The following is a 25,812-nucleotide window of genomic DNA, read 5'->3' on the forward strand; positions in this document are numbered from 1 at the left end:
TAATCGACGGAAGGATGTCCACAGTGGATTGTTTAGAAAGACATTGAGACTTGGGACTGCAACAGGAGAAATCTTTGTGGGATAAAAACCGTAGTGAACCTGACGGAGGGAGGCTAACATTCTGAGAAGGGTCTAAGCCTAGAAGAGGGGGATCCAGGGGTGAAGGAGCCATCACACGACGACTTGTGAAAGCAGCAAGTGAAATCTTTTGAATACAAGCCGTAGTGAACCCGACAGAGGGAGGCTGCCATTCGAGAGAGGTCTGAGCCCGGAAGATGGGGATCCAAGGGTGAAGAGCCATCCCCCCAAGTACATATGGAAAATAACTAACTGTTATTTTGGAACACACTCGGACCTCACGGGAAAGAGGCTTTTTCAGAAAGAGACTTAACCACAAAGGTTCTGATATCGTTGAAAGGGACTGTAGCCCTGTATGTGTTGAATAGGGTTTGGTTTATTATTTTGATACATCAGGTCCTCGGGGGCAAAAGACTTTTATTGTAGAAAAGAGACTTAACCACTGAAGCTCCTGATACCTGAGAACGGAACTGTAGTCTCGTGCTGGGAAAGCTCAAGAGTGAATGCTGTGCTCAGGAGTCCCACCTTGTCACATGTGCAAAACATGGGGAAGGTAGACCCCTGACTACAACATCCTGACTTATCATTTGTGAACACTTCTTTTTTTTCTTGTGGACACTCCCCACACTCTTTTTGTACTTATTTGTAACGAAAGGCAATATTTATTTTTGAGTATAGACCCTTTCATTTGACAAGACGCCATTAGGACTGCCTTATTATTTGATGTAATAGCTTGCTCCCATCTTAAATTTAGGTTTAGATTAGGCGTTTTTCCAACCTACCTATACAGTTTAATAAACACCCTTGAACTGTGATCAATTTTGTCGGTCTTTACTGTCACCACCACAAGTTCCTTACAGAACCCACACTCATACCTATTTAGGATGTGTGATTGTATGCTGCCTGCTTGCAGATGGAAAAAAGTGTTGATTTGCTAACTGTGAGATTTGTCAAACTTGCCTACTACTCTAGGCCGAAAAGATTCAGGATTAACCTGACTGCTTAATTTGTGTACTGATTTGAAGACATTTTGTTTAGACTAATGGCACTTGACCATGTGCTAGTTTAAGAAAGCACTGTTTTTACCCAAAATTTAAAACATCCTCCATTGTGCACTTGGATTCTTTCTGGAGAAAGTGTTCTCAATATGCTTTAGGGAATCAGCAGAACATACTTGTGGTGGCGTGTGATGCATGGGCTAATAAAGTATCACAGAAGAGGAGCCCATCATCTACCTTGCGGTATGGGTTCATGGGGTTTTGGTTTAAAGTGATAGTCCAGTAAAAAAATTTATTTAAAAAATAGATAGGCAATATACAAAAAATAATACTAGTGCTATTCAAGCTCAAAATTCACAAAAGCAAGCACATGGGCGCATCCATTTTGTGAAATGGATGCCTGCCTGTGCTGGCTTTTGCTTTTGCTGCACTAATGAAGGAAAAGCCAGCCAGCTGTAGTAAACAAAAGCTACCGCTGGGTGGCTTTTCCTTCATTGTTGCCGGGACTCGGAGGACGCGGACCGGAGACCAGAGCAGGAAAGCTGCAGCTGAATCTCGGTAAGTGTTATGTATTTAAAAAAAAAAATAAGCACTAGCTGTGGTTTTTTTTTCTAAGTTTTCCGGGCTGGAGGAGCCCGGAGAATTTAGAAATAAAACTGCAGCTTTAAAAACGTTGTATTTATGTTTGCGGTCGCTTTTGAAGAGACCGCAAACATAAATACAACGTTGTGTTTGAAAACGCTGCGGTTTTTCTTTCCAAGTTTCTCAGGTTCCTCCGGCTCAGAGGAGCCTGAGAAACTCGGAAAGAAAAACCGCAGCGTTTTCAAACACAACCGCGTTGTGTTTATGCCTGCTGTGGCTATCACTTTGGGTCTCCGGTGCTCCGCCAGGGGAGCACCGGAGACCCAAAGTGAAAGCCAAGGCAGGCAGAAACACAACACGGTTGTGCTTCTGCCTAAATCTGCTTCCCCATTTGGGGCTCTAGGGCTCCCCACGGGGGGGCCGAGAGCCCCAAATGGGAAGGCAGATTTAGGCAGAAACACTGCAGCATTTAGCATTTCGCATTTGGGGCTCTCGGGCCCCCCGTGGGGAGCCCGAGAGCCCCAAATGGGAAATCAGATTTAGGCAGAAATACTGCAGCATTTAGCATTTCCCATTTGGGGCTCTCGGGCCCCCCGGGGGGGGGGCCCCGAGAGCCCCAAATGGGAAATCAGCCGTAGGGAGAAACACTGCGGCAAGTAAACACAACCGTGTTGTGTTTCTGCCTGCCTTGGCTTTCACTTTGGGTCTCCGGTGCTCCACGCTGCGGTTTCTCTTTCAGAGTTTCTCAGGCTCCTCCGAGCCAGAGGAGCCTGAGAAACTTGGAAAGAAAAACCGCAGCGTTTTCAAACACAACGTTGTATTTATGTTTGCGTTCGCTTCAAAAGCGACCGCAAACATAAATACGTTTTTAAAGCTGCGGTTTTATTTCTAAGTTTTCCGGGCTCCTCCAGCCCGGAAAACCTAGAAAAAAAACGCAGCTAGTGCTTATTAAAAAAAAAAAAAAAAAGAAAATAGCACTTACCGATATTCAGCTGCAGCTTTCCTGCTCTGGTCTCCGGTCCGCGTCCTCCGAGTCCCGGCACCAATGAAGGAAAAGCCACCCAGCGGTATCTTTTGTTTACTACAGCTGGCTGGCTTTTCCTTCATTAGTGCCGCAAAAGCAAAAGCCAGCACAGGCGGGCATCCGTTTCACAAAATGGATGCGCCCATGTGCTTGCTTTTGCGAATTTTGAGCTTGAATAGCCCAAAATTGTACATAGGAAGTTTTAAAAAAAATAGTGCTAGTATTATTTTTTTATATTGCCTATCTATTTTTTAAATAACATTTTTTACTGGACTATCCCTTTAAGTAAGCTACTAGCAGAGGCAAGTACTTTATAAAGACCTTGAGATCCAACTAGAGACCAAAAGGCAGGATATTCAGCTCATATTACTTCTCCTTCAACTGTCAATCTGGGGAAGTGAAAGTCTGTAACCTATAAAACTTAACCGATTAAGAAGTTTCTTATTTGACTAAAGAGTATGATAGTCTTTACAGTAATCATTCAGTGTCTGGTTCATGATTATTTAATTCCCAACATTGTAAATAAGCCAGTCCACTTATTTGTGTATGACAAAGTACTTCAAGCAGTTATTTGTCAAAGTAACAACTTGTTCATCCTGACAATGCCCCAAATGGCCTTTTTTATGAGGGGTTTTTATCTTTTAAAAAAATAAAAGTAAAAGGCCCCATACCTCTTTCTCTCTCCTCCCAGCTCCTTGTCTTTCCTTATGATATATGATATGATGTGGCATTTATAACACGGCTGTACCCAAGTGTTTCTAGGTGCTACTCCACCCTTGGTTTTCATCTTTTTCCTTCGTGTTTGTGCACCTTTCCCTAACTCGGTATATTGCGAGGCATCAAATCAAATAGTCAAAAAAGCAGTTTTCAAAGAGGGTTTGTTGTAATGGTTACCATTCTGCCTGAGAATTACCTTGACTTGAGGTAAACTATGAGGAGCGAGGGGGGCAATACTGAATACCCTTCACATGAAATCTAGTCTGGACTGCTCAAAAGAGAATTTGCATCCAATATTTTTCTCCCAAGGGAATACACCAATAAGAAAGTGGGATTCTCAAATAAACAGGTAGTCAATCATTAGCAGTAATTTAAAGGGTATAGATGTAGAAGACCACGGTAGCACAAGCATCTTCTGAAAACGTCTCAACATTGGAAGGTCTTTGAAAAGGGTGCATAAGAATGTGCTGCTTCGGGTTGGGATTTAGAATCTACATGTCACCACAAATGGTTGCACATTTTTTTATTCTTAACCAGGTTGTCCTATTTAGAATTATAGCGAATAGAGCTTTTTTATTTGTGGAAAAAAAGATCAAACACCTGAATTAGACTACTTGTCTGAATAAAGAAAGCCTACTTCTTAAATGTAGCACTGCAACCTATCAGACCTCATTTGTTCTCAAAGAGAGATTGCTGCACATTGCAGTAGCTGGTAAGTCATGATCCTGGTAAAGGCAGTAAATACAATTGTCAATGCAAACCACCCATAGACACTTTTCAATAGGCACATTTTGCACTTTTTAAAGATGGACCAATCCGTTTGCAGTGTCCCTCAAAATGAGACAGACTGCTCCCAGACTAAAAGAGGCCTTATCCTCAAATGCACCTGTAGGTCCCAAGAAAACATGTTGCTAGTGCTGCTGAAAGTTGGATAGCAGTGAAACAAATTTGATATAATTTCATTAAATTTAAAACTTAAATGTCAACGAGCATCTCCGAGAGAGGTCTCCCACAAGAGGGGGGAAAAACCGTAAAATGTATATCAGCAGCAGCCCTTTATATCAACTCCCATCACTGGTTTTGGAGAAGACGTTCTATACTATACAGGTATCTAAAGAAACAGTCCTGCATTCAAAATTCACATGGATTCTCAGGATGATGCCAGTTGATACTTGAAACATGGGAATCTTTAAAAAATCTAGTGCTGGAGAGTAGTGGTTTCGGATTTATTTTCACACCTTTATTCTACCAAGATAAGGGAATGTGTAAGAGTTTGATGTATGACTAACAAAAGACATACTCCAGTTTTGTGAAGAGGTATTCGTACCATGGATATAGAAATCACAAACCCATAATTTTAAGGATGCCATTTGCCAATATTGAACAGCTGCCTAAATGAACCAGTAACATACCAAAAATGCTTGGGCATTAATGTAATAGGAGGATCACATAAATGCATGATCAGTGCAGTAAAAAATAATTCTGATAATTGGCAGAAATAATCTTCACGTGAGCTGGATCACTAGAGTGGCGGAACTGGGATCAGAAATGTGTTGATTAAGTGTCTGATCTAGATAACTGAAGTAAGCGCTAATATAATTAAGATGTACAGAAAAATGTGGTTGACAGCAGATTCTCACCATGAAATAACGCTTGTGGAGGCATCACATCTGGAACAAGATCTGCCTCAGAAAACAGGCTAGGAGTAGCAGAGTGAGATGCAGGGGTTCCTGGACCTGAGAAGTCCAATGAAGGAGAAGGTGACGGGCTAGTCATGGGAGTCCGATCAGAGGAACTCATGGAGGAAAAGTCAATCACCTCTCCCTTCTCCAGGAGCATGTCAGTGCGGCGGCTCCTGTTGCTGAATTTCACTGGCGTAGAACATGTGCTCCGATCCAGATAGCCAGGAGTCTCCATTTGTGCTCGCCTAATATCCTTAGCCTCCTGGGTGCGTGACCGCTTCTCCTTTAGTTCCATGGCACACTCCACTGGGTGGCGGCTCACTCGTTTTCTGAGCCCTTCAACAACGATGGGGTCCAAGGGTGTCTTTGTAGCTGCTAGAGATAAAGAATCTGTTCATTCTAATAGACCTTTAAATCTTCAACACATTATGCAATTTCTGGCTTCACAATCTGAGATTAGCCATTTATTCTACCAGAATTATTTTTGCTTCACAATCTGAGAGTAGCTATATATTCTACTAGCATTATTTTTAACAATAATCATTAGGTACCTATCCTCAACAAAAGATGAAAAAGAGAACTGGAAGAAGTATGCTCACCCAATTGCACAGTGCATGGCCTAAGGACAGAAGCACTATCACAATAGGTTTATAATCTCTTAAATCCAAGTGACCATCACTAATCCAAAACACTACGTTTTGAATCAGTCCAACAATCAGAAATCATTTAAATGATTAAATATATTTACATTACTGACTGCATCCTTTTATTAGGTAAGCTTAATAATACAATTTCTCAATACGTTCTTTTGGATTTATCTTTCAATGGACCCACAACGGTTGCATTCAAATTTCCTTTTCAAAATAAACAGAAGTGTGATCTAATTTTAAGATGTCATTATCTTGACGTGTGTTACAGTGTGATAGCTCATTCACTCAAAGGGTTTTCCGGTTACATCATTTGCAAAACTGCAAATACTGTATTTATAATGCGGGGTCCCACTGCGGCAGGTGGTAAAAGTACCCATACTACTGACCACTGAGCTTTTATGTCGAACTAAAACTCCTGTATACAAGTATGAGACCACACGCGTTGATCGATTTAACCAGGAAGTCAGCAATTTCTTGCATTTAACATTTTTTCTCTACCTAAGCAATGTCCCAAACAAAGGTACAGCCAAATACCATACTACAACAAGAATGAGGAATGTATAGGAAGGTAGATAGAGAGCATTGCAGTAAGGTGGTGGGAGATTAAAAAACTAAAAACACCAAGACCACAAATTCATCAATAATAAAATAATTAATTGCAAATAAGCAAGCAACAATGCAGGATGTGAACAAAAAAATACATTCGGAAAAGCTAAAGACTGGGATGGTCTTCAAAAGAGAAAAACACAAAATACAAAGTGATTATTTGAAATTCTGTTTAAAAGGAGATAAAACAATACTTGCTCATAAGCCAAAAGACAAGTTTATTGGCCTGAATGGAAAGGACTCCAACATGCTCAAATAAATAACTGTGTAACCAGTACTGCTGTGGATTCAACACAAACTGTAAGAGATCACACATTAACTACAAAACAACAAATAGTAAAGAGGTAGCTAGAAAGAAATGTAACTTGTCAGAAGCTTGTAAAACTGGAGAGAAACAAAAAAGGAAAGGTTACTCACCATAGTGACTTTTGTAACCTTACTCCATAGTCCTCTTTCCATCCCACTATATGGGTGTCCTTCACAGGGGATGGGTCTGAGCCATTTGTACCACAAAATGCACCTTACACTTTAAATTTCAAGAGGCATGACGGAAGGGCCGCAGGGCACAACTCAGCCCCACAAGCCTCACCCTGTCAGTCCCCTCGCTCTACTCCGATTTCTCACAAGTCAGCTTTGACAGCACCATCAATTATGGGGGCTGGAGGCAGGGTCGAATGGAGTAAACGAAACTATGGGCTAGGAGTAAACAAGTCACTATACAGAGGAACTACTCTACTCCATCATCCCGTCCGCTTTCCTCCAAACTATATGGACAAATAAGTTTATGCAGGAATGTATTCAAAAGATGGATGGAGTTGACAAAAGGCCTGCCTAGATGATAACACCCACGAGACCTACCTCTGGAAGGTCCCAGCCATGGCTTTCGCTCTAAAGACCTCAAGGGGGTTCACGCTCTGTGACTTTAAAGCTTCCAGAGTAGCAGAGACCACCCATGGCAGAATAAAAGCCTTATGGAATTGATGGCTAGAAGACGATCCTATAAAGTTTAAGAAGAGAGCATCAGATTTTTTGAAAATTCCTTTGTGCGAGCTAAATAATATTTCTGAGCTCATCTCACACATAACCCATGCAACAAGAACCATTTCTGATCCAGGGGACATGAAGGTAGAGGATAACGAAACCTCTTTTAGTGCAGCTAGGACCACGTTGAGATCCTGGACAGATGAGCTGACCGAAACCCCCCAAATATCTCTTAACAATGGGATTATCTAAAGACAATATAAAATAATTAGAATATTTGTAGGCCCAGATCATGGCCAGATAATTCTTCTATGGGCCTTAACACGCGTTGGGTGTTAACTAGGGGAATTTCTGCTGAGCAGAAATAGTATTACCGCCGGGTTGTGCGGTGATATTAGCGCCATATCACAAGCTGGCGTGAATGCGCCCTGACGCCGACAGCAACGCTATTAGCAACGGGCGGAAATTGCCGCAAAAATAAGGACTACTGCCCGAAATCCAGCGCTAATAGTGCTACCGCCACCGAAACCAGCGGTAATAGCACCAGCAGAAATTGCATCACTGCCGAAACAGGAAGAATTGCGGCGCACATTTTGAAAAACACAATCAATCAATTATATCAATTTCCTGTAGTCATCCAGACCTGTAAACACGTCAGGATGTCCAAGGAGAAGGTGAGAGGCAAGGGTGCCCAAGATCGGCTATGAAAACCCAAATTCTGCAAGGGGGAGTTGGTGGTGCATGCAGGTGAGGTGGTTGCACACAATGAAGAATTGAATGGGGTCAGTCAGCGCAAAACATCAGGCAAACGGAGTACTGCCATCTGGCATGCCATAAGCCAGAAGGTATCAGTGGTGGCCAGTGTACGCCATGATGAGGAGGACTGCAGAAAGCGCTGGAGCAGCCTGAGGGTCAGAGTGCATGGATTGCTGTCCAAACACAGGTGGAAGAGCATGGTAACTGGCAGAAGAACTGTGGAGCCACTGGTCCTCACTGCATGGGAGGAGAAGTGCAGCACTCTGCTGGATGTAGAGGTCATCAAGGGAGTTGGAGGTGCAGAGGTGGGTGACAGCAGCCTGGATGGGGGAGGTGAGTCAAACCCCCCCCCCACATCCCGCAGCACATGTGCATGCATCAATGACAGGCTAGCACAAGATGCCCCAGTGGACAGATCCATGAGCTGGCCATGGGGACAGGGTGCATTGAGTGGATGCCACTACAGCAGCAGATATGTGCCAATGTACAAAGGCCACCTCTGAGTCACAACAGTGGGAAGGAGACAGCCAAGGGACCCCATCCAAGTGCCCTGCACTGCACACCCATGCTGGCAACATAGCAGTGCCACATAGGGGCCTTCCAGTGCCATGTAGCTAGCCTCCCCCTCCAATTAGAGTGGCACCCGTGGAGGGGGATGTGTGTGCATGGGGACCCGAATCGTGCATGCCAGACAAGAGCTGTCCCATCACGTACACCTTGCCATCCCCACACACAGGGCAAAGACAAACCAGCCATGTGACACACACACCCATATCCGCATCCTTCCCCATCCTTGTGAACCCACATGGAAACAACCCTGACCAACCATGCACATCAGGCCAATAGTCTTGGGATCATACTCAGCACCATGTAACAAATGCCTTGCATGCTAAAACATGTGGGGGAAAGAAACCTGCTGAGATCTCCTATGTCCCCTACAGCCACTCAAGCAACGCCAAAGGCATCCGATGATGAGGCGGCAGGCCCATCTGGGAGTGGGACATCCCAGCCATCAGGAGCCACCAGTACCACTGCCACTGCCACCCCGCAAAGTGGCACAGAGGCCCTGTCGAGCCAGATGACCCGCAGCGTCACACCGCATCACAGCAGGACCAGCCCCACACCCCGACCCCCAGCCTACCAGGAGCACGGCAATGGCAGCTGCACACACACCTGCACGCACTACCACAGTGTATACATCACCTACCGCAGTGAGAGTGGAGACACCAAGGGACAGCAGCTTGGTACAATTACAGGCGGAAATGCCAATAACCCCTGGGTCACAGTTCCGTCGGCATCCCTCCACTACACCTGAGAGCCCACCCCACCACTGCAGAATTCGTACACATGAGCGGGACACTGACACCTCGTCAACTGGCTCTGCTGTCAACAGCAACCCCCCACAGCGCAGACCCTGTCCTACGCTGCCTTCACCCACACTTGGCATGGTGCTGCAGAGGCTGGGGGACATGGAACAGAGAAAGAGGGAGATTGAGGCCATTGGGTGCACCCACACAGGACACATGCAGGCCAAACGCAAAAGCATCCAGGGAGCCAAACGCAGGATTGCGCGGGACCATGCTAGGACATGGAGAGTGATGACTGTCTGTACATCAGCACTGATCACATTTGGCCAGAGGGTCTGTCAGATGACGAAAGGCATCTCAGCACTTGCGGAGGCCATCTGCCAAAGCAATGAATTGGTACGCCAACAGCTCCTGGGGCCTAGGTCCATTCCTTCCAGTTGCACCATACCAACAGGGCACTCCCAGCAGAACACGCCAAGGTGGCAGTCCCTGCGCCATCTGCGATCCAGATCACCGGTTGTCGAAAGGGGAGGGGGGCAAGAGGACACGGAAATAATTTGTATCAATCACTCCGAGTGGCCGTGCCGTGGAAGAGTTGGTGGGAGGGGTAGGGGGATAGTGTGTGGGGAGTTGGTGGTGGGAGAGGGGATAGTGTGCCGGGGAGTTGGTGGTGGGTAGTGGATAGTTTGGGCACATGGGTAGAATTAAGCAGTTAAACTATATCAATTCCAGGACATTCCTGATTGTGTCATTGTGGAGTTTATTTACAAATGTGACAGTTGCACAGTGGTGCATGGCTTGTGCAAGGGAAATTATTCGAAAGACATTGTCAATCAGTACCTGGTGAGCCATTCTCCCTCCCCTCACGTCATCTCTGACGTTGCCTGGTCTGGCACCTGCCTCAGGCACTGCATCAACATCATCCTCCTCTGGGGCGGTATGTCCACATCAGAGGGTAGGGGAACATTCCGACTTACACAAATGTTGTGCAACATAGCACATGCAAGCACAATCATGCCTACTTTTTCTGGAGCATACATAAGGGCTCTGGCTGTGGAAACATGCCTTCTGGAGTAGAAAGGTCTGCTCAATGTACACACAGGGCGTAGGGTGTCCATGAATCACGCACAGGGGTCATCAGCCAGGCCAGCTGCGGATAGCCGGAGTCACCTGCTTGGGTAGAGGCACACACAATCACTGAGAAATGTGTGATGGTCACTAACATATTGTATCAGGGGAATGGACATGGGGACTCATCACATGGCATGTGCCTCTACAATATCTCGCTGTGTCACTGGCAGTATGCATTCTTTGACTTTCATATGCTCCCTGTGACACTGCTTTAGTTGCTTGGTAATGTGTCTGCTAGCTGTATTGCTCTCTTGCTTGTGGCATGCAGGGTTTGCCATCGGCCTTTCATGCGGATCTTGGGGCAGTTGGGCAACATTACAGGGTGGGTGTACATGTGTACATGGCTGTGGCAATGGAAGGTCTGCAGTTTGGCAAGGCAATGTTGCCATCTGTTTGGTATTGCTTTGGATCATGCATGATGCATTGTGGTTACAATGATGCTGAATGTGTTGAGCTGCATGTCCGTCAAGGAGTGGCCAACTAGTACATGCACCTTGTAGCGTAGTAGGACTTGCATTTGCTTGTCAGGACATGCCTTGTGTCATTCATTGCGCATCCCCCTGCCCCTCAATTTGGCCAGGTGCTTCACAGTGCATGTGTGCACGTAGATTTACTCACCCACTATCCAGGTCAGTTGTCCCGTGTGCCTCTCCATGTATCCTGGCAGTGTGCTGTTCCGTAGGACCTTGGAGTCGTGGGCGGAATATGGGTAGCAGCCACAGCAGTGCTCAATAAGGTTGGGGTTGCATGTGACCTGCACATTGAGGGAGCCATAGTGCTTTTGATTCCTGTAGACTGCTTCGTGGGTCTAGGAGGGCACCAACTCCACATGGTTGCAGTCCAGGGCTGCTATTCCATTTGCCAGTTGGTCTATTTCATATAACGTTGCCTTCATGGCATTTACCTGGGCTGGTGGGCAGTGCAATGTGCTGCCGCAGGAGGGCATCCAGAACCTGGGCCAATGCTGTGCCATGCCGTGCATCATGGCCACAGAGTGCTGAAAGGTGCCAGTAGCTAAGAATTGGAGCACGGATACCAGCTTAAGCAGTGGGGGCACAGCAGTCTGGATGTTTATCCTGCTCCCAAAGTTGTCTTCTATTGTGCTGAGCAGCTCAGTTATGGTCTGCCTGTTGAGGCGGTAAAGAGTCACCAACTGGGTGTCAGTGAGGGCCTGTCCCTTGGGATGGGTGCACGCCTTACTTGGACTTATCACCCTCTTCCTCCTCCTCCTCCTCCTCCTTCTCCTCCTACCCCTCCCCCTCCCACACCCACACCCCTCCCCATTCCCATCCCCACCACCTGTACTCCCTGTGCCCTGGCCAGGTGAACCTGCATCTCTACCTCCCGGCGCAGCATGCGCAGCTACCCCGTCCTATCTCACAGTAAGTAACGGCAGCATGGTGTTGGAAACAGTGTTTGGGGTAGGGGTGTGCCTTAGGTAGCCCTCTGGAGTGCATTGGGTACACCTGTGGCTTCATTTTCGGCACGCAAGTACCTTTATCTCCAGCTGGAGGTACACCACGGCTGTATGGGCGCCGGTTTGACTTGTGATAAAGCGGCAATTGCGCGTTGTGTTGGCAGCGCTATTAACACTGGCTGTGATATCACCGATTCCTGATCCGGCAGAGCGTTATTGGCGGCGCTAATTCCGTTACAGCCGCATTTAAGGGCTACCGCCCAACTCGTGATGAGGCCCCATTTATCAAGATGAAACCCACTCTCTGCCAGATAAGTCATCCAGCTAGCAGGAAAGAGTAGTAATCACTTTTTTTAAAACCCAGTGGCAACACGCCCACTCGCTCTTATACTGGCTGTGTGGAGAGGACTTCCGGGCCGCCTAAATTATTCTCAAATTCAGGTTCCGAAATTGAGGGGAGCTGGGAGCTATTTAGCTCCTGCTTGTAACATAGTGTGGGATATATTTACCCACTCAGCAGTACCCCCCCCCCCCACATCACCAAACGGCACTTCAACAGAACCAGCAAAATGGCTGTGCTGGCTCCTTTGAGCACCAGGGCTTTGCCTCAAAACTATATTTTGCTGATACATAAGGATGGCTGCACTGTTTTGCCAAGCACCATTGGGCAGGATGGAACAAGGGGGTACACTGAGAAAGCCTGCCAATGTGTTTCTTACATGCACCAAGAAGAAAATTGAGGAGCAGCACTGCTTTGCTGCTTGATCCACATTCCCCTTGAAAAAGGAAATATTTGGCCTTTACAATGATGGCGCCCTGACGCTATTTCCATCTGTTCAACATCACATTGCTTTCATCAATGAGGCCCTGCCATTTATGTCAAAACTGGATTTTAGCTAAAGTAACTGTGGGATGATCCTAGGCATTGTAAAGCCACATCATAAAGCTGATGTCATGTCTCTAAAAATCCAACCAGCTGACAGCAAGGCGGTAACAATCACCCCCGGCCAATCCAGTTGTCAGAGGCGTGCCTATCTTAAACCTGCCCCACCATATAATTCGATGATGTCACCATGCATTATAAATAAGGGTGGCAGACAGAACTCTAAACTCTCTCTCCTGAATTTCCAGCGCATGCGTTCCTCATCTTCTACATTCATTGTATTTCCCCAGCCCATAGAAACACATAGCATACCCCATCTTCACCCTTTTGTCTTTGTTCCACTCTCTAAGCACTCCTACCCAGGCCTTGGTAATTTATCCTACTGTCAGAATTCTCTGTGCATCTTGTCCATGATTCTTAGCGTTAGCGCCATTCTTTCATTCACCCCATCTTGTAACTCCTTAGCAAGATTTTGATTAAATTAATTATCCCTAAAGAACAGAGGTTCACTGCGTGAAGGATTACAACTGCAGCGTAACTTATATTCACGGATGGCATTCCTTTTTTTAGCCATTAAAACTAGTATACGCAAAATCTGCCTTTTCCTTTCCAAACAGATTCGCTCTTGAACGGCTCCATTTTACCAAAATCAAACCACCTTTTATCTTGCATATCTCATCTAGTTCTTTAGCTATAGCCATCCTTTCACTTCTATATTGTCCCTGTGATGTGCATCTATCCCCCAGCCCAAAAACCACATTCCAATTCAGAGTATTTCACCCTTTTTTCTGATAAGCCGTTTTTGACATTTAAAACTGCAAACTAAATAAAATGCAACTTTTCCATGTGCGATTGACTGCACTGTTTTCAATTTCAACTTGCTTTGTGAACTGTATGCCTTGTGTGATATCTTACCTTATAGTTGCTAATGATATGAAAGCCCTGAGACTGTGATAAAAACATATGTACATCATTATTTAATTACACTTATAATGAATTGTTAAAATCCGAGTATCATTTTAGGTCATTGCAAAGGGTTTTTGCCTCTTATTTTGTGAGAGATTCTGATTCCGTTTGCTGCCTCATATCCCTGACTACCTGCTGCTTCTTCCTATCCACTCAGAATTCAAGTAATTGTGGGCTGAGCGAACATTGCAGGGGAAAACCTTAACTTGGGTGCTATCTATCCTAATTGAAAAAGTGCTCCTATTGATTTGTGCTTTGTAATATGTTCTTGTAGAAGGTTAACCAAGTGTATTTCAGTAGTTTACATTGTAATTATCACCCCATTGGTGATTGCGGCCCAATCTTAAAATTGTATGATTTCCTTTGTATTTGAAAATAAGTATTGCATTTCCCTAACCGGCCTGGTTCATGGTCCATTGTGACCTGGGGTATTTGAAAAAGGTGGTGTTAGATGGGTTGTGTGCCGTCTCACATTTAATTCGTAGAAAAAAAAAGAGAAAGCATTCCAATTGTGCGCTACATCCTAGGCTAAGACCAAGGTGTGTCACCCGATTGAAATCCTTAACAATAGAGACCCTGGTCAGCTTGAGACCAGGCGTTACTTTTGGCTCACCAGGCCAACGGACACTGAAGAAACACCGATGTGAATTTAATTCTGTGCATTTGGAACAATCTACAAATAAATATAAGGATACTTCTGTACTACCTTTAAAACATAAGGGGTCATAAATAATGGAGAAAATTAAATGTTTGCATCTTATCTGGAAGTTAGATTTGTGGAATGCCCTTCCCCAGTGTTGGCTCCTGGTCACTGGTCAATGCTTGATACCCAGGAGCTTTTCTCTTAGCTCCTGCTTGTCCAATCGTAATTCTGATCCCTGTGAAAGACCAAAGCGACCCTAAAAAGGTGGTTTTCAAAGTCACTATACTTGGGACAGAACTTGGAAAAATCAACCTAGGACAACTGGGTTGTCTCAACCAGCATTAAACTTAACCACCCTTTTGATGGTAGCAAGGTTGTGAAGTCAGTCCGAGCTAGGAGGTGGTATGGTACTGGTTAGTAGTATAGGTACCACTTGCAAAGATGAAAATAAAAGGAGCCAACAATGGTAAGTATAAAAATACTCTAATTTATCACACTAAGGCACACTTTATAGAACTGAAATCAAGTAAAATATATATATATATATTAGATTCACATGCTGTGCATAGGCCGACATCTAGTGGAAGCTGCAGAGTATTAGTTTGTTTTTCGAAACTCGAAAATGGGCGTCGACACAGGGCGTGCCAGTAATACTATCCCTAGTGTGACGTCCACTGTACCCATGATCCCTCACGCGTCTAGGACCCTCAGATTGTATTTTTTCTGACATGAGGTAGCACGAGGAGTAGCGCGAGTACAGATTAAACAAGCAGATAGAAAGATAAGACTACAAGCATCCATGCGCCTTCTCTCAGATGGGAGGAAGGGCGGGTCGCATGACAATCTAAGCAGATACAAGCATCAGAAATACGATTACAGTGAGTAATGTATCCCTTCTGAGGCTTGTGGAATCTGCTTAGATCACATGCTGTGCATAGATTAGCGAGAAGTGTTCAAAGAAGGAGGTGGGATGTGAGAAGGGTCATGAGCAAATAAATGTCTTAGAACCGCGTGTCCCACTTGAGTATCTGTCTTGGAATGGGTGTCAATGCAGTAGTGCTGAGTAAAAGTATGAATAGAGCTCCAGGTAGCTGCTTTGCAAATGGTGTCAATGGGTACATTTGCAATAAAAGCCAGAGTGACCCCAATGCCTCTTGTAGAGTGGGCTGTTGGCGTGAAAGGCCGAGTTTTTTTTCAGAAAGGGAGTAACACAGCTGGATACAGTTCATAATCCACTTAGAGATGGCACCTTTAGAGACGCGATCTCCCTCTTTGCCCGTAGCTACAGAGACAAACAGTTGGTCTGTTTTCCTCAGCGGTCTGGTTTTGTTTACATAGTATAGGACCGCCCTATGCACCTACGCTTCACCTCAGTCGAGCTTTGTGGGTCTTGGAAGAAAGCCGGATGCTCAATGGACTGGTTCACGTGGCATTTGGAAATAAACTTAGGTGAGAACCTAGGGTGTGTGTGTAAAACCAGTTTATCTTTATGGACAGTAAAGAAAGGGTCCTGCACTGACACAGCCTGAATTTCACTGACCCTTCTTATAGATGTAATGGCTACCAAGAAGGCAGTTTTATATGTCAGGTGTTTGAGACTGCTCTTATGCATGGGCTCGAAAGGAGGGCCCATGAGTTTAGCAAGCACCACATTAAGGTCCCATCCTGGTGGTGGGTTAGAAATTGGAGGGTGAAGTCTCTTTACTCCTTCCATGAAGGCTTTAACCACTGGTACTTTCCACCACGATACCTTGTTATGTGATGTGGTGTACGCCGACAGAGCTGCCAGGTGTACCTTCAGTGAATTAAATACCAACCCTGCGACCAGCAGGTGGAGCATGTAGGTGACTATAGTGGAAGGAGTGAAATCAACTAGGTTGATTTGCTTATTCTGGCACCAGATAACGAATCTCTTCCATTTGTCAAAGTAGCAATACCTCGTTTTTGGCTTCCTAGATTCTTTTAGGATGTCCATACATCTGAGGTAAATTGAGATGTCCAAACTCTATGATCTCAGGAGCCATGCTGCCAGGTTAATTGAGTTGGGTTGATGATGTACTGTCTGACCTTGGTGCTGGGACAGTAGGTTGTACCAGCACGGGAGCTTGATGGGTTCGCTCCACCGCTAGTCTGCGTAAGTGTGGGAACCACGGTTGCCTCGCCCACATGGGAGCAACTAGGACGAGCGTCATCGATTCCCTGTGCATCTTGTTGACCACCTTCCTGATGAGGATGGTTGGTGGAAAAGCGTACGCAAACATCCCTGACCAGTTCATTCACAGCCTGTATCTCGGGATCGTAAAAAGGGTTTCCCCTTTGACAGGTTTTCACTTGTCCACCAGTGAAGACTTCGTACAAGTGTTGGCGAAATGAACACTAGATCGTCCCAATGACCACTTGCCTGAGACCACTGTTTCGCCAACCATTCTTGCATGGGACGCATGCGCAGGCGCACGTGAGGGACCAGGTAAATACATGACGCCATCATGCCGGGTAAACACATCGCTTTGCGCACCGTTATCTGGCGACCGGCCTGATATAGCGGAATTTGCAGCATTAGATTCCGAATTCTTTCCTCTGATGGAAAGGCCAACCTTTCTTGTGCTTTTAGGACAGCTCCTAGGAACTGTTTGGAGGTGCTTGGCACCAAACTTGACTTTTTCTCGTTTATGGAGAATCCCAATTCGAAGAGGAGGTCGATAGTTCTTGGAGTATTTGATCTGCAAATTACTGCGGTCTCCCCCGTGATGAGCCAGTCGTCCAGGTAAGGGTACACTGGGATTGCCTCCCTGCGCAGGTGTGCCGCCGCCACCACCAGTACCTTGGTGAAAACCCTTGGAGCCGAGGCTATACTGAAGGGCAGTACCTTGAACTGGTAGTGCTGACTGTCCACCTTGAAGCGCAAGAATCTTCTGTGCGCTGGGAACATGGAAATATGAAAATAGGCATCTTTCATGTGCAATGTTGCCATGTAATCCCTCCTTTTTAGGTGGGGGATTACCTCTTGGAGAGTAGTGATGCAAAACCTTTGGGGCTTGACATACTTGTTTTCAGGCCGCAAGTCCAATACTGGGCACATTGTCAAATCTTTTTTTGGCACATGGAAGCAAGTTGAATAAATACCCTTGTTTACCTGGTGTCCCGGGACGAGTTCTATTGCGTCCTTTGCTAGAAGATTGGCGATCTCTTCGAGGAGGATCTTCTGGTGGTCTAATGAATGTACTTTTTGACGTGGAGGGTGGTTTCGGGGACGCTCTAACAGTTCTATGCAGTATCCTCCGGACACTGTGGACAGCACCCATCTGTCTGATGTGATCCCTTCCCAAGCTTGGGTGAAGTTGGTAATGCATCCCCCTACTGGTGATGCGTGAGAAGGGACCCTGAACGGAACGTCACTGTTTTGCTGGAGGCGTGCCGCCGCCTCTATTGGGGCTGCCTCTACCCTTACTACGTCCCCTCTTGTTACCCCTGCCATAACCTTGGGTAGACTGCTGTTTGTTGTTATTCCATGGTGTACCCTGCCCCTGGGAATAGTTGGAGACTCTGTGAGTTTTGGCCGCGTGGGCGACGAAAATTGCCATTCCCTCTTTGATTGGGGGGTTTGTTAACTGGCCCAGGGATTTCAGAGTCTTGTAATCATCTTTTGCATTTTTTAAGTCGTCCTCTACCGCCTTAACAAACAGTAGATCGTGCTCCACCGGTTTGTCTATTAGAGATGCTTGTGTCTCGGGTTTAAACCCAGATTGTTGTAACCAAGCATGTCTTTTGATAACAGTACTCTCTGCTATCAGTCTGCCGGCGTTATCCGCGGCATCAAAGGTTGCTTTAAGGATGCAACCGGACACGGCTCTTCCCTCCGATGCAACCTGCGCCAACTGGCTCTTTAAAGGTTCTGGGGCGGAGTCAATGAGTGCCGCAACTTCTTCCCACTGATGGCAGTTGAAGTGGAGGCTACCTTTCTTCCCAAACCATAGATCTTCTTGCTCTCCTTGTAGGGGGGAGCTTCAGAAGATAAGGGTGCTCCCGCCCTCTTCCGGCTATTAGTCACTACCAGGAAGTCCGGCTTCAGATGCCCCCTTATGTAGAGTGGATCTGATTGGGCTGCCCTGAACAGTTTTTCAATCCTGGGGTTTACTGCCCTGGTGAGATTGGGATTGAGAAGGGAAGGGTCTATTCTCCTTGGTATTGACTTGAGAATCGGGATGGCCTGGGCAACAGGTCTCTTCTCTCCGAATAGTTCTTCGGCAAAGTCCCTCTCCTCCTGTGCTCCCTGCGTTTATATGCGGAAGTGTTCAGCCGCTCTAGATAAAACCTCATTTAAGAGAGGTTGGTTGTCGACAGGAGAGTCTACTCTGTAGACTTGTGCGTGATCTTCGTCCTCCTCTTGGGCCTCATCATCCCCATAGTAATCCATTGCAGTATGGACGTCCAACATGGCCAATTCTGGATCCTCGTTAAAAGATGGATCCTCATCATATAGAGAGTATGGCTGAACGTGGTAAGGGTCGAAAGACCTACTTTGCGTGGGCGCCTCAACTCGAGGTTTTTTTATCAAGGGGTTGCGGGTCCTTAGACCCTGAGAAGGTTGCCCCGCCAGGGGTATAGGCGAGGAAGTGTTGAGGATTCTTGGCATAGAAGTCTGCTAGGGATGACATTCTAGACATGACTGTCTATATCCTCACTTGACCAATCTTTAGAACTGGGGATTACCCTCTCCTGGGAGTGTTTCCCTTCCTGACTGGACCTATGCCCTTGTGCAGGGGTCTTGGCTATCTTTTCCGAAGGTTGTGACTTGTCATTATGTGTCTGTGGGGCAGATGAAGGCTGAGAATGCTTTTTCTGCTGTTTTCCTCCCTCCCCGTTACTGGGAGAGTGCTTCCCTGGTGTCTTCACCTTTTCGGAGCTCTTGGACGTCTGGCGTCGAGATTCGGGGGTAGTGTCCCTTTCCTTGGCGAGTGGAGGTCGGGGCACGGGAGCAGCCGTTCCTCGGTCTGCTGATGCCGACTCCTGGATGGCGGCCTGGGGATGGAGGTCGTCTTAGTCTCCTGACGATTGAACCTCCGTTACTTTAGGGAGCGAGGCACTCTTGGCAACAGTGGATGGTTGCCTGGTGTCATGCAGCGATCTTGATCGAGAACGGCCAGAGGACACCATTCTCTGCATACATATTCCGCGAACTCGACGCGCGCGCCAAATCTCTGTTGCACCGCGAGTGCTTAGTGGATGTGTCGTGGGTAGCGCTTGTGTCGCCGGGGGTGTTCCCCATAGCTGCCCTGCCTGACAACCTTCCGAGGTCGGGGACTTGCGCTTGGCTGTTTCTCGATGCCACGCTGCCCTCGCCGTCTGATAGGATGGTGTCGCTGCCATCACTGAAGGCGCCCTCCGCTTCCATGGCCTCTCGTTGCTTGGCGTGGTGGGCCCAACGTTTAATCAAACGGTCCTTTAGAGTCTTCGGTTTAAACCGACTGCACGCTCTGCAATTTGCCTCGGGGTGGTCACTTGGCAAGCAGAGGTTACAGAGGTCTGTCAACCCAAGGGTACTTGCGGTTGCACTTGGTGCAAAATTGGAAAGTGGTACCCTCCATACGCACCCTGTGGCAGCGGGCTAGTGTGTAGGAATATATATATGAAAATATATGTGAGTGAAGAGTATGTACCACCCTCCACTCTCCGTACTTGTACTGGGCCGAGGCCAGAGGCCTTCCGAGGCCCAAAGTCTGTTGTGTAGCTCGACGGTCGTTTTCTTCTCCGGTCCGGCGTCGAGCTTCAGAATCCGATGACTCGACGTGGGTAATTAAGAAAACGGGGAAATATAGATTATTTAGCAAAATTATGGCTAAAGCCAGGGAACTCCGTGGGATGCTTCCGACAAGTATGGGGGGAAAAAAACAATCTGAGGGTCCTACACGCGTGAGGGATCATGGGTACAGTGGACGTCACACTAGGGATAGTATTACTGGCACGCCCTGTGTCGACGCCCATTTTCGAGTTTCGAAAAACAAACTAATACTCCGCAGCTTCCACTAGATGTCGGCCTATGCACAGCATGTGATCTAAGTATATTGCACAAGCCTCAAATATATATATATATATAAACTTGTGTGATTGGAATTTTAAATAAATGAATATTTTCCTTTATCAACCAGCCTGATTCCTGGTCCACTGTGGCCTGGGGGGTATTTTGAGATGGGTGTGATCTGATTGGTGTATCACTTAGAATATTGAACCTGTAGACATAATAAATAAGTATTTAATCTGTGCTTTACATGCTAGGCGAGACCCGGTTGTATTGCCTGATTGAAATCCTTAACACAGTAGCCACCCAAGAACCTATGATACAGAATGCCGAAAACCCACATGAAATCCAACCAATCCCTTCAGATGACATCATAAACAACCCAAATCACATCCTGACACCAGGAATTCTTAGGCGAGCATCACAGGGGACGTTATTTCTTAACTTAATTCAAACATAATGTGTGGTCCGGCAGTAGAAACCTGGAAAGCTTAATGCCCAATGACGCTCAGAACTCCCAACAATGTGCCTGCTTACATATTCTGCAACATTCACTTTTCCATGCATCAATGTACAGTGCTATGATAGCCTGTTTATTTTGGATGTGACACTCAGAGCCAGGAGAAAACCTATTCCCTTGTGTTCGCATTGTATTTATCTCCATTACATTTCCTGAATGGATCCAATGTGTTCTGAAATACTCTAATTATCCTTAATGATCTCTTTGAACATGAACATGCGTCTGTCAACCCAAGGGTTCTTGCGGTTGCACTTAGGGCAAAATTGGAAAGATATATATATATATAGTGTTGAGTATGTACCACCCCCCACTCTCCCTACTTGTAGGGGCTGAGGCCAGAGGCCTTCCAAGGCCCGGGCCGAGGTCAGAGGCCTTCCTCGGCCCAAGTCCGTCGTGCAGCTCTCGACGGTTGTTTTCTTCTCCGGTCGGCATCGAGTGTCAAACTTCGGTGACTCGACGTTGGGATGTAGAAAAAGGGGGAAATATGTATTTTTGCAAATATCATGGCTAAGGCCAGGGAACTCCGCGGGATGCTTCCGACGAGTATGGCAGAAAAAAACAATCTGAGGGTCCTAGACGCGTGTGAGGGATCATGGGTACAGTGGACGTCACACTAGGGATAGTATTACTGGCACGCCCTGTGTCGATGCCCATTTTCGAGTTACGAAAAACAAACTGTAATACTCTGCAGCTTCCACTAGATGTCGGCCTATGCACAGCATGTGAATCTAAGCAGATTCCACAAGCCACAAATATACATACATACATATATATATATATTCAGTAAAAAAAACTTTGTTAAAGGGACGTTATGGTTAAGTTGCGCTACTAAAAACCTGAGAAATTCACACACAAAAAACTGTATAAACGGAATGTTATGGTTCGAAGTAAAACTGAAAAACCCCTGAAATTCGACAGTTATGGTAGGCTAAGCAAAAGTCTGTGGACAGTCCTAGGACAGATACAAATTTGGGGTGCAGCCCCAGCAAAACCAATGCACTTTTCTCTGGGAGTAAGTGATGGCTCTGAAAAGAGCTTTTTGGTGGTGTTTTGTGTGTTTGAAAAACTTGGATTCGTCAAAATGTAATGCAAAATAGGCGACTATGAATCCAAAAGAGATCGCAATGCATTTTGTACATTTCGAAGACAAATCTGATTGCCAGATATGTAAGATGGACTCCATCTCTGCGAAAAATTAATGTGCTACAAAACAAAATATTTTCATTGTGGAAAGAGGACATGCCAACATCTCTTAGAAAGGCACAAACAGCCTTATTGACATTGTGCCTCGCTTTCTCCATTTGTGGACCAAATAAAGCAGAACGCAGCCACATTTGTTTTTGTGCAATACGAGAAAAAATTACTTGGCAATTTGGAAACATATTCATGACCTTCTCAAGTTCTTCCTTCATTGCGAATTGCAAACAGGCCAAGCAAACGAAGCTGGGTGGGCCAGTCCAATCCGTCATCTCGGCACTACGCGTCACATTGGTGGAGACCACAGCTTTCCAGTTCAGATCGACACCCCTGTGGGAGCCAGGTGAGCGTAACAGCATGCGCCTTCAACCAATGTATCCATGAGTCTCCCAAAATCCAGATAATCGGTTTACGAGCACACACAGCCATAGCGGTCTGTTCTCCTCTCAGGAAAAAGACGTTCTCACTAAATCTCTCCGTTCAGAACACACCCACTGAACTTTACTGACCAATCCCTAGCTTTGCTCATTCTCATTTGCATGCCTCTCCACCCCAGAATCTCTGTATGTAATACGCACTGCCTGCAGACTACCGCCATGTCCGCGGACATGTAGAGTATCTGAGCGTGACGACTGTACATTTAAATAGTATTCCCCTTTTCCCCTTTAAGGTGGGCTCTGAAAAGAGACGCTTTTTTATTGTTTTTTTGCAGATGCCTGACAAACACCTGTTATTTTGTATTTTTTGGGGGGTTTTTTTCTTCTTAGTTTACTCCTACAATCATCACTTAACCTTCGCCAAAGCAAGCCTTACATTCCAAAAGAACATGGCATTTCCCAAGAAAGATAAAGAAACACCATCTGCTTCAAAATAAACCTCATTACTAGAAACAATGTTCTTGTGGCTGCAGAAAAACATAACAGCTCTTAACATGAAAGCACGCATGCCGCGATTGATGGCACACCTACCAATACTTTGATCAGGACAAAAAACAGAACTGTTGTCCCATTCTGTTCATGTAGCCTAAATTGCAAGCACCATAGTGCAAAACTACCACATGGGGACTGGTCATCGCATATCTCTGCAAACTTGGAGAATTGCTGCTACATTGCAATCAGTCGCAGCGCTCCACACCACCTCCACTCCTCTGACATCGAAATTGTTGCCACATGCCTACATACTGAATAGTGCTGTAAACCATGGACAAAAATATCTTCGAGCACCAACACCCTGACTGTCTACAGATCTGCCATCTTCACTACACACTCTCTTTCTACACAAATCAACAATGTCAACATCTGTTAGGCTGATGCCTACAGTCCCCTTTGCATGCTGGATTTGCTGTAAAACCCTGTATGTGGTACGACCTACCCGCGGACAAGCGCAGTGTCCGTGCGGCATGCAACTCTTAGCCAGTCCTTCTACCCTTTCCACATCACTCGCGAATCCATTCCCTCATTGGACACAGCTAAGCAGTCACACAACTATCCACCAATCACATCCAAGACCTCTACATCTAACTCCGGCATCAGAGTTCCGCACTTGAAATGTACTGTTGATCACTCTGAATACAAGTCTCATATCATTGCAAAGCGCCTACTACAAAAACTACTGTGCAAGTGTTGCAGATTTCTACTTACAGCTCCATTCATACCCACATGCATGATTACAAAGTACAGGTATGCATATTTTATTCAGAGTATATGTGCAACTCTTAGGATTCCATTTAAACAAATGAATGCCACTAAATCTCCATAGCCAATACATACATACCAACACTCCCGCTTTAAGCGCGAGACTTCAGATTTTTCATTGAAAAAAATCTCACTACTTACTATCTCCCGCATAACCTATACATATGTACCAACCCTCCCGATTTACGCGCAAAACTTGATTTTCCATTACAAAATGTCACTAGCAACAATTCTGCACATGGCAACCTTCTATTACAGACATACAAAAAAGAAATACTAGAGAGAGAGAGAGAGAGAGAGAGAGAGAGAGAGAGAGAGAGAGAGAGAGAGAGAGAGAGAGAGAGAGAGAGAGAGAGAGAGAGAGAGAGAGAGAGAGAGAGAGAGAGAGAGTCTTTTTACAAAAGTAACACAAAAACTATAGACGTAACATACAAAATAGAAGACAATGAAGATTCCAAATGGTTTGCATTAGCTCTCTACCTTTTAGCAGAAAACAAATACGAAATAAGTGAACACCTGATATGTTGCAGTTACTGCACTACAAAACTGACAACAACCAAACAGTACACCAATTTCAAGCAATAATACGCCTTCAACCAAAAACAGCAAAATTACCTCCCTCTGAATTGGTGAAAGGCATTTGTGGCAAAGTAGTTTATTTGCCATTAGATCTGACAGAAAATGTGCACACTCTAGGAGTGCCACGTCCAATAGAGCATTCTTTAATTGTCTTAGTAAATGGTGTACCAACAAAAGACAAAAAAAATTGGCAACAACTCGTGGACTTACATAAAGGTAGACAAGCCTTGCAATATCTGAAAGACAATAATGAATACTACAAAGAAATAAATATTGAAGAAAACTTAAGGGAAACAACTGAAATAATTCAAGAGTCATCAGAAACTGGTCAATTTGAACCTCTGGATCCTGCTGCAGTATCCACTCTTTTGGACCATTATATAATTCATCCATTGGACTCTAATGAGAGCATAGATGATGCACTAGAAACATACCAAATGCAACAAACCAAAGGGTCACCAATGAGCATATGAGAAAAAAGTATAGAAGCACATGATTTTCCACTGCTATTTCCTACAGGCAAAGGAGGAAGATACGATGATAGACCCACTCAGATAACAGCATCAGAATACCGCTCATTACGAATGTATTCTGAAGATCCACATTTTGTCTAAATCTGGGAATACATATTCCACCTACTCTTTGAAAGTGAACTAGCAACCCTATGTTACGGAGTTGCACACATATTGAAATCTGGAACCCACTTTCAAAATATGTCAGCTACGCAATTAATACAAAAAGTGCAAGAAAAAGATGAAGTTTTACAATCAAGCAGAACAAATCTGTTTGCAAACATGCGTGGTACGAAAGAATACTGGTTCCAACGGCACAGAGATGTATGTTGTATGATCAGAAACCTAGGACCACACACTTGGTTTGTTACATTAAGTTGTGCAGAATATACATGGGAACATTTACATGATTTCCTACGCATATCAAACAACAACAAAAGCAACATAGATATACTAACACCTGGAGAACTTTGCTCTCTAGATCCTGTTAATGTTTCAAAATATTTCCACCATCGTTTCATTGCTATGCTACACTTTATTTGTAATAAAGCTGTTCCTCCCCTCGGAGAAGTGCAACACTTCTTTTGGAGAAAGAATACCAAGCCAGAGGAGCACCACATATACACATGCTTTTATGGATTAAAGGTGCACCTAAAGTTGATCAGGACAGTGATGCCACTGTTCTGTAGTTCATCCAAAAATATGTCACTTGTGAAATCTCTTCAGAAAGGACACATAGTGACCTTCATGGACAGATTGTACTATTTCAAAGACACAAATGTGGCAAATATTGTTGTCGCAAATACAAAAGCAAAGGGAAATACCACACCAAATGCCGCTTTGGTTTCCCTAGAACAGTTACAGAAACAGGTG

General features: G+C 45.4%; 1 protein-coding gene across 2 annotated transcripts in view; it reads right to left on the bottom strand.

Annotated features, from left to right (window-relative positions):
* KAT14 (lysine acetyltransferase 14) overlaps positions 1 to 25,812 on the bottom strand; it is a 939,559-nt gene that overhangs the window by 484,122 nt on the left and 429,625 nt on the right. Inside the window, exon 5 of one of the 2 annotated variants that reach the window (XM_069607540.1) lies at positions 5,040 to 5,456. The exons of the other annotated variant lie outside the window; for it this stretch is intronic. Coding sequence (XP_069463641.1) covers positions 5,040 to 5,456 — 417 coding nt within the window. The remainder of the gene's footprint in view (positions 1 to 5,039; positions 5,457 to 25,812) is intronic. 2 annotated transcript variants of the gene reach the window in all.

The sequence above is a fragment of the Ambystoma mexicanum genome, chromosome 4q (genome assembly GCF_040938575.1).
Source record: "Ambystoma mexicanum isolate Mex_15411 chromosome 4q, UKY_AmexF1_1, whole genome shotgun sequence".
Classification (NCBI taxonomy): domain Eukaryota; kingdom Metazoa; phylum Chordata; class Amphibia; order Caudata; family Ambystomatidae; genus Ambystoma; species Ambystoma mexicanum.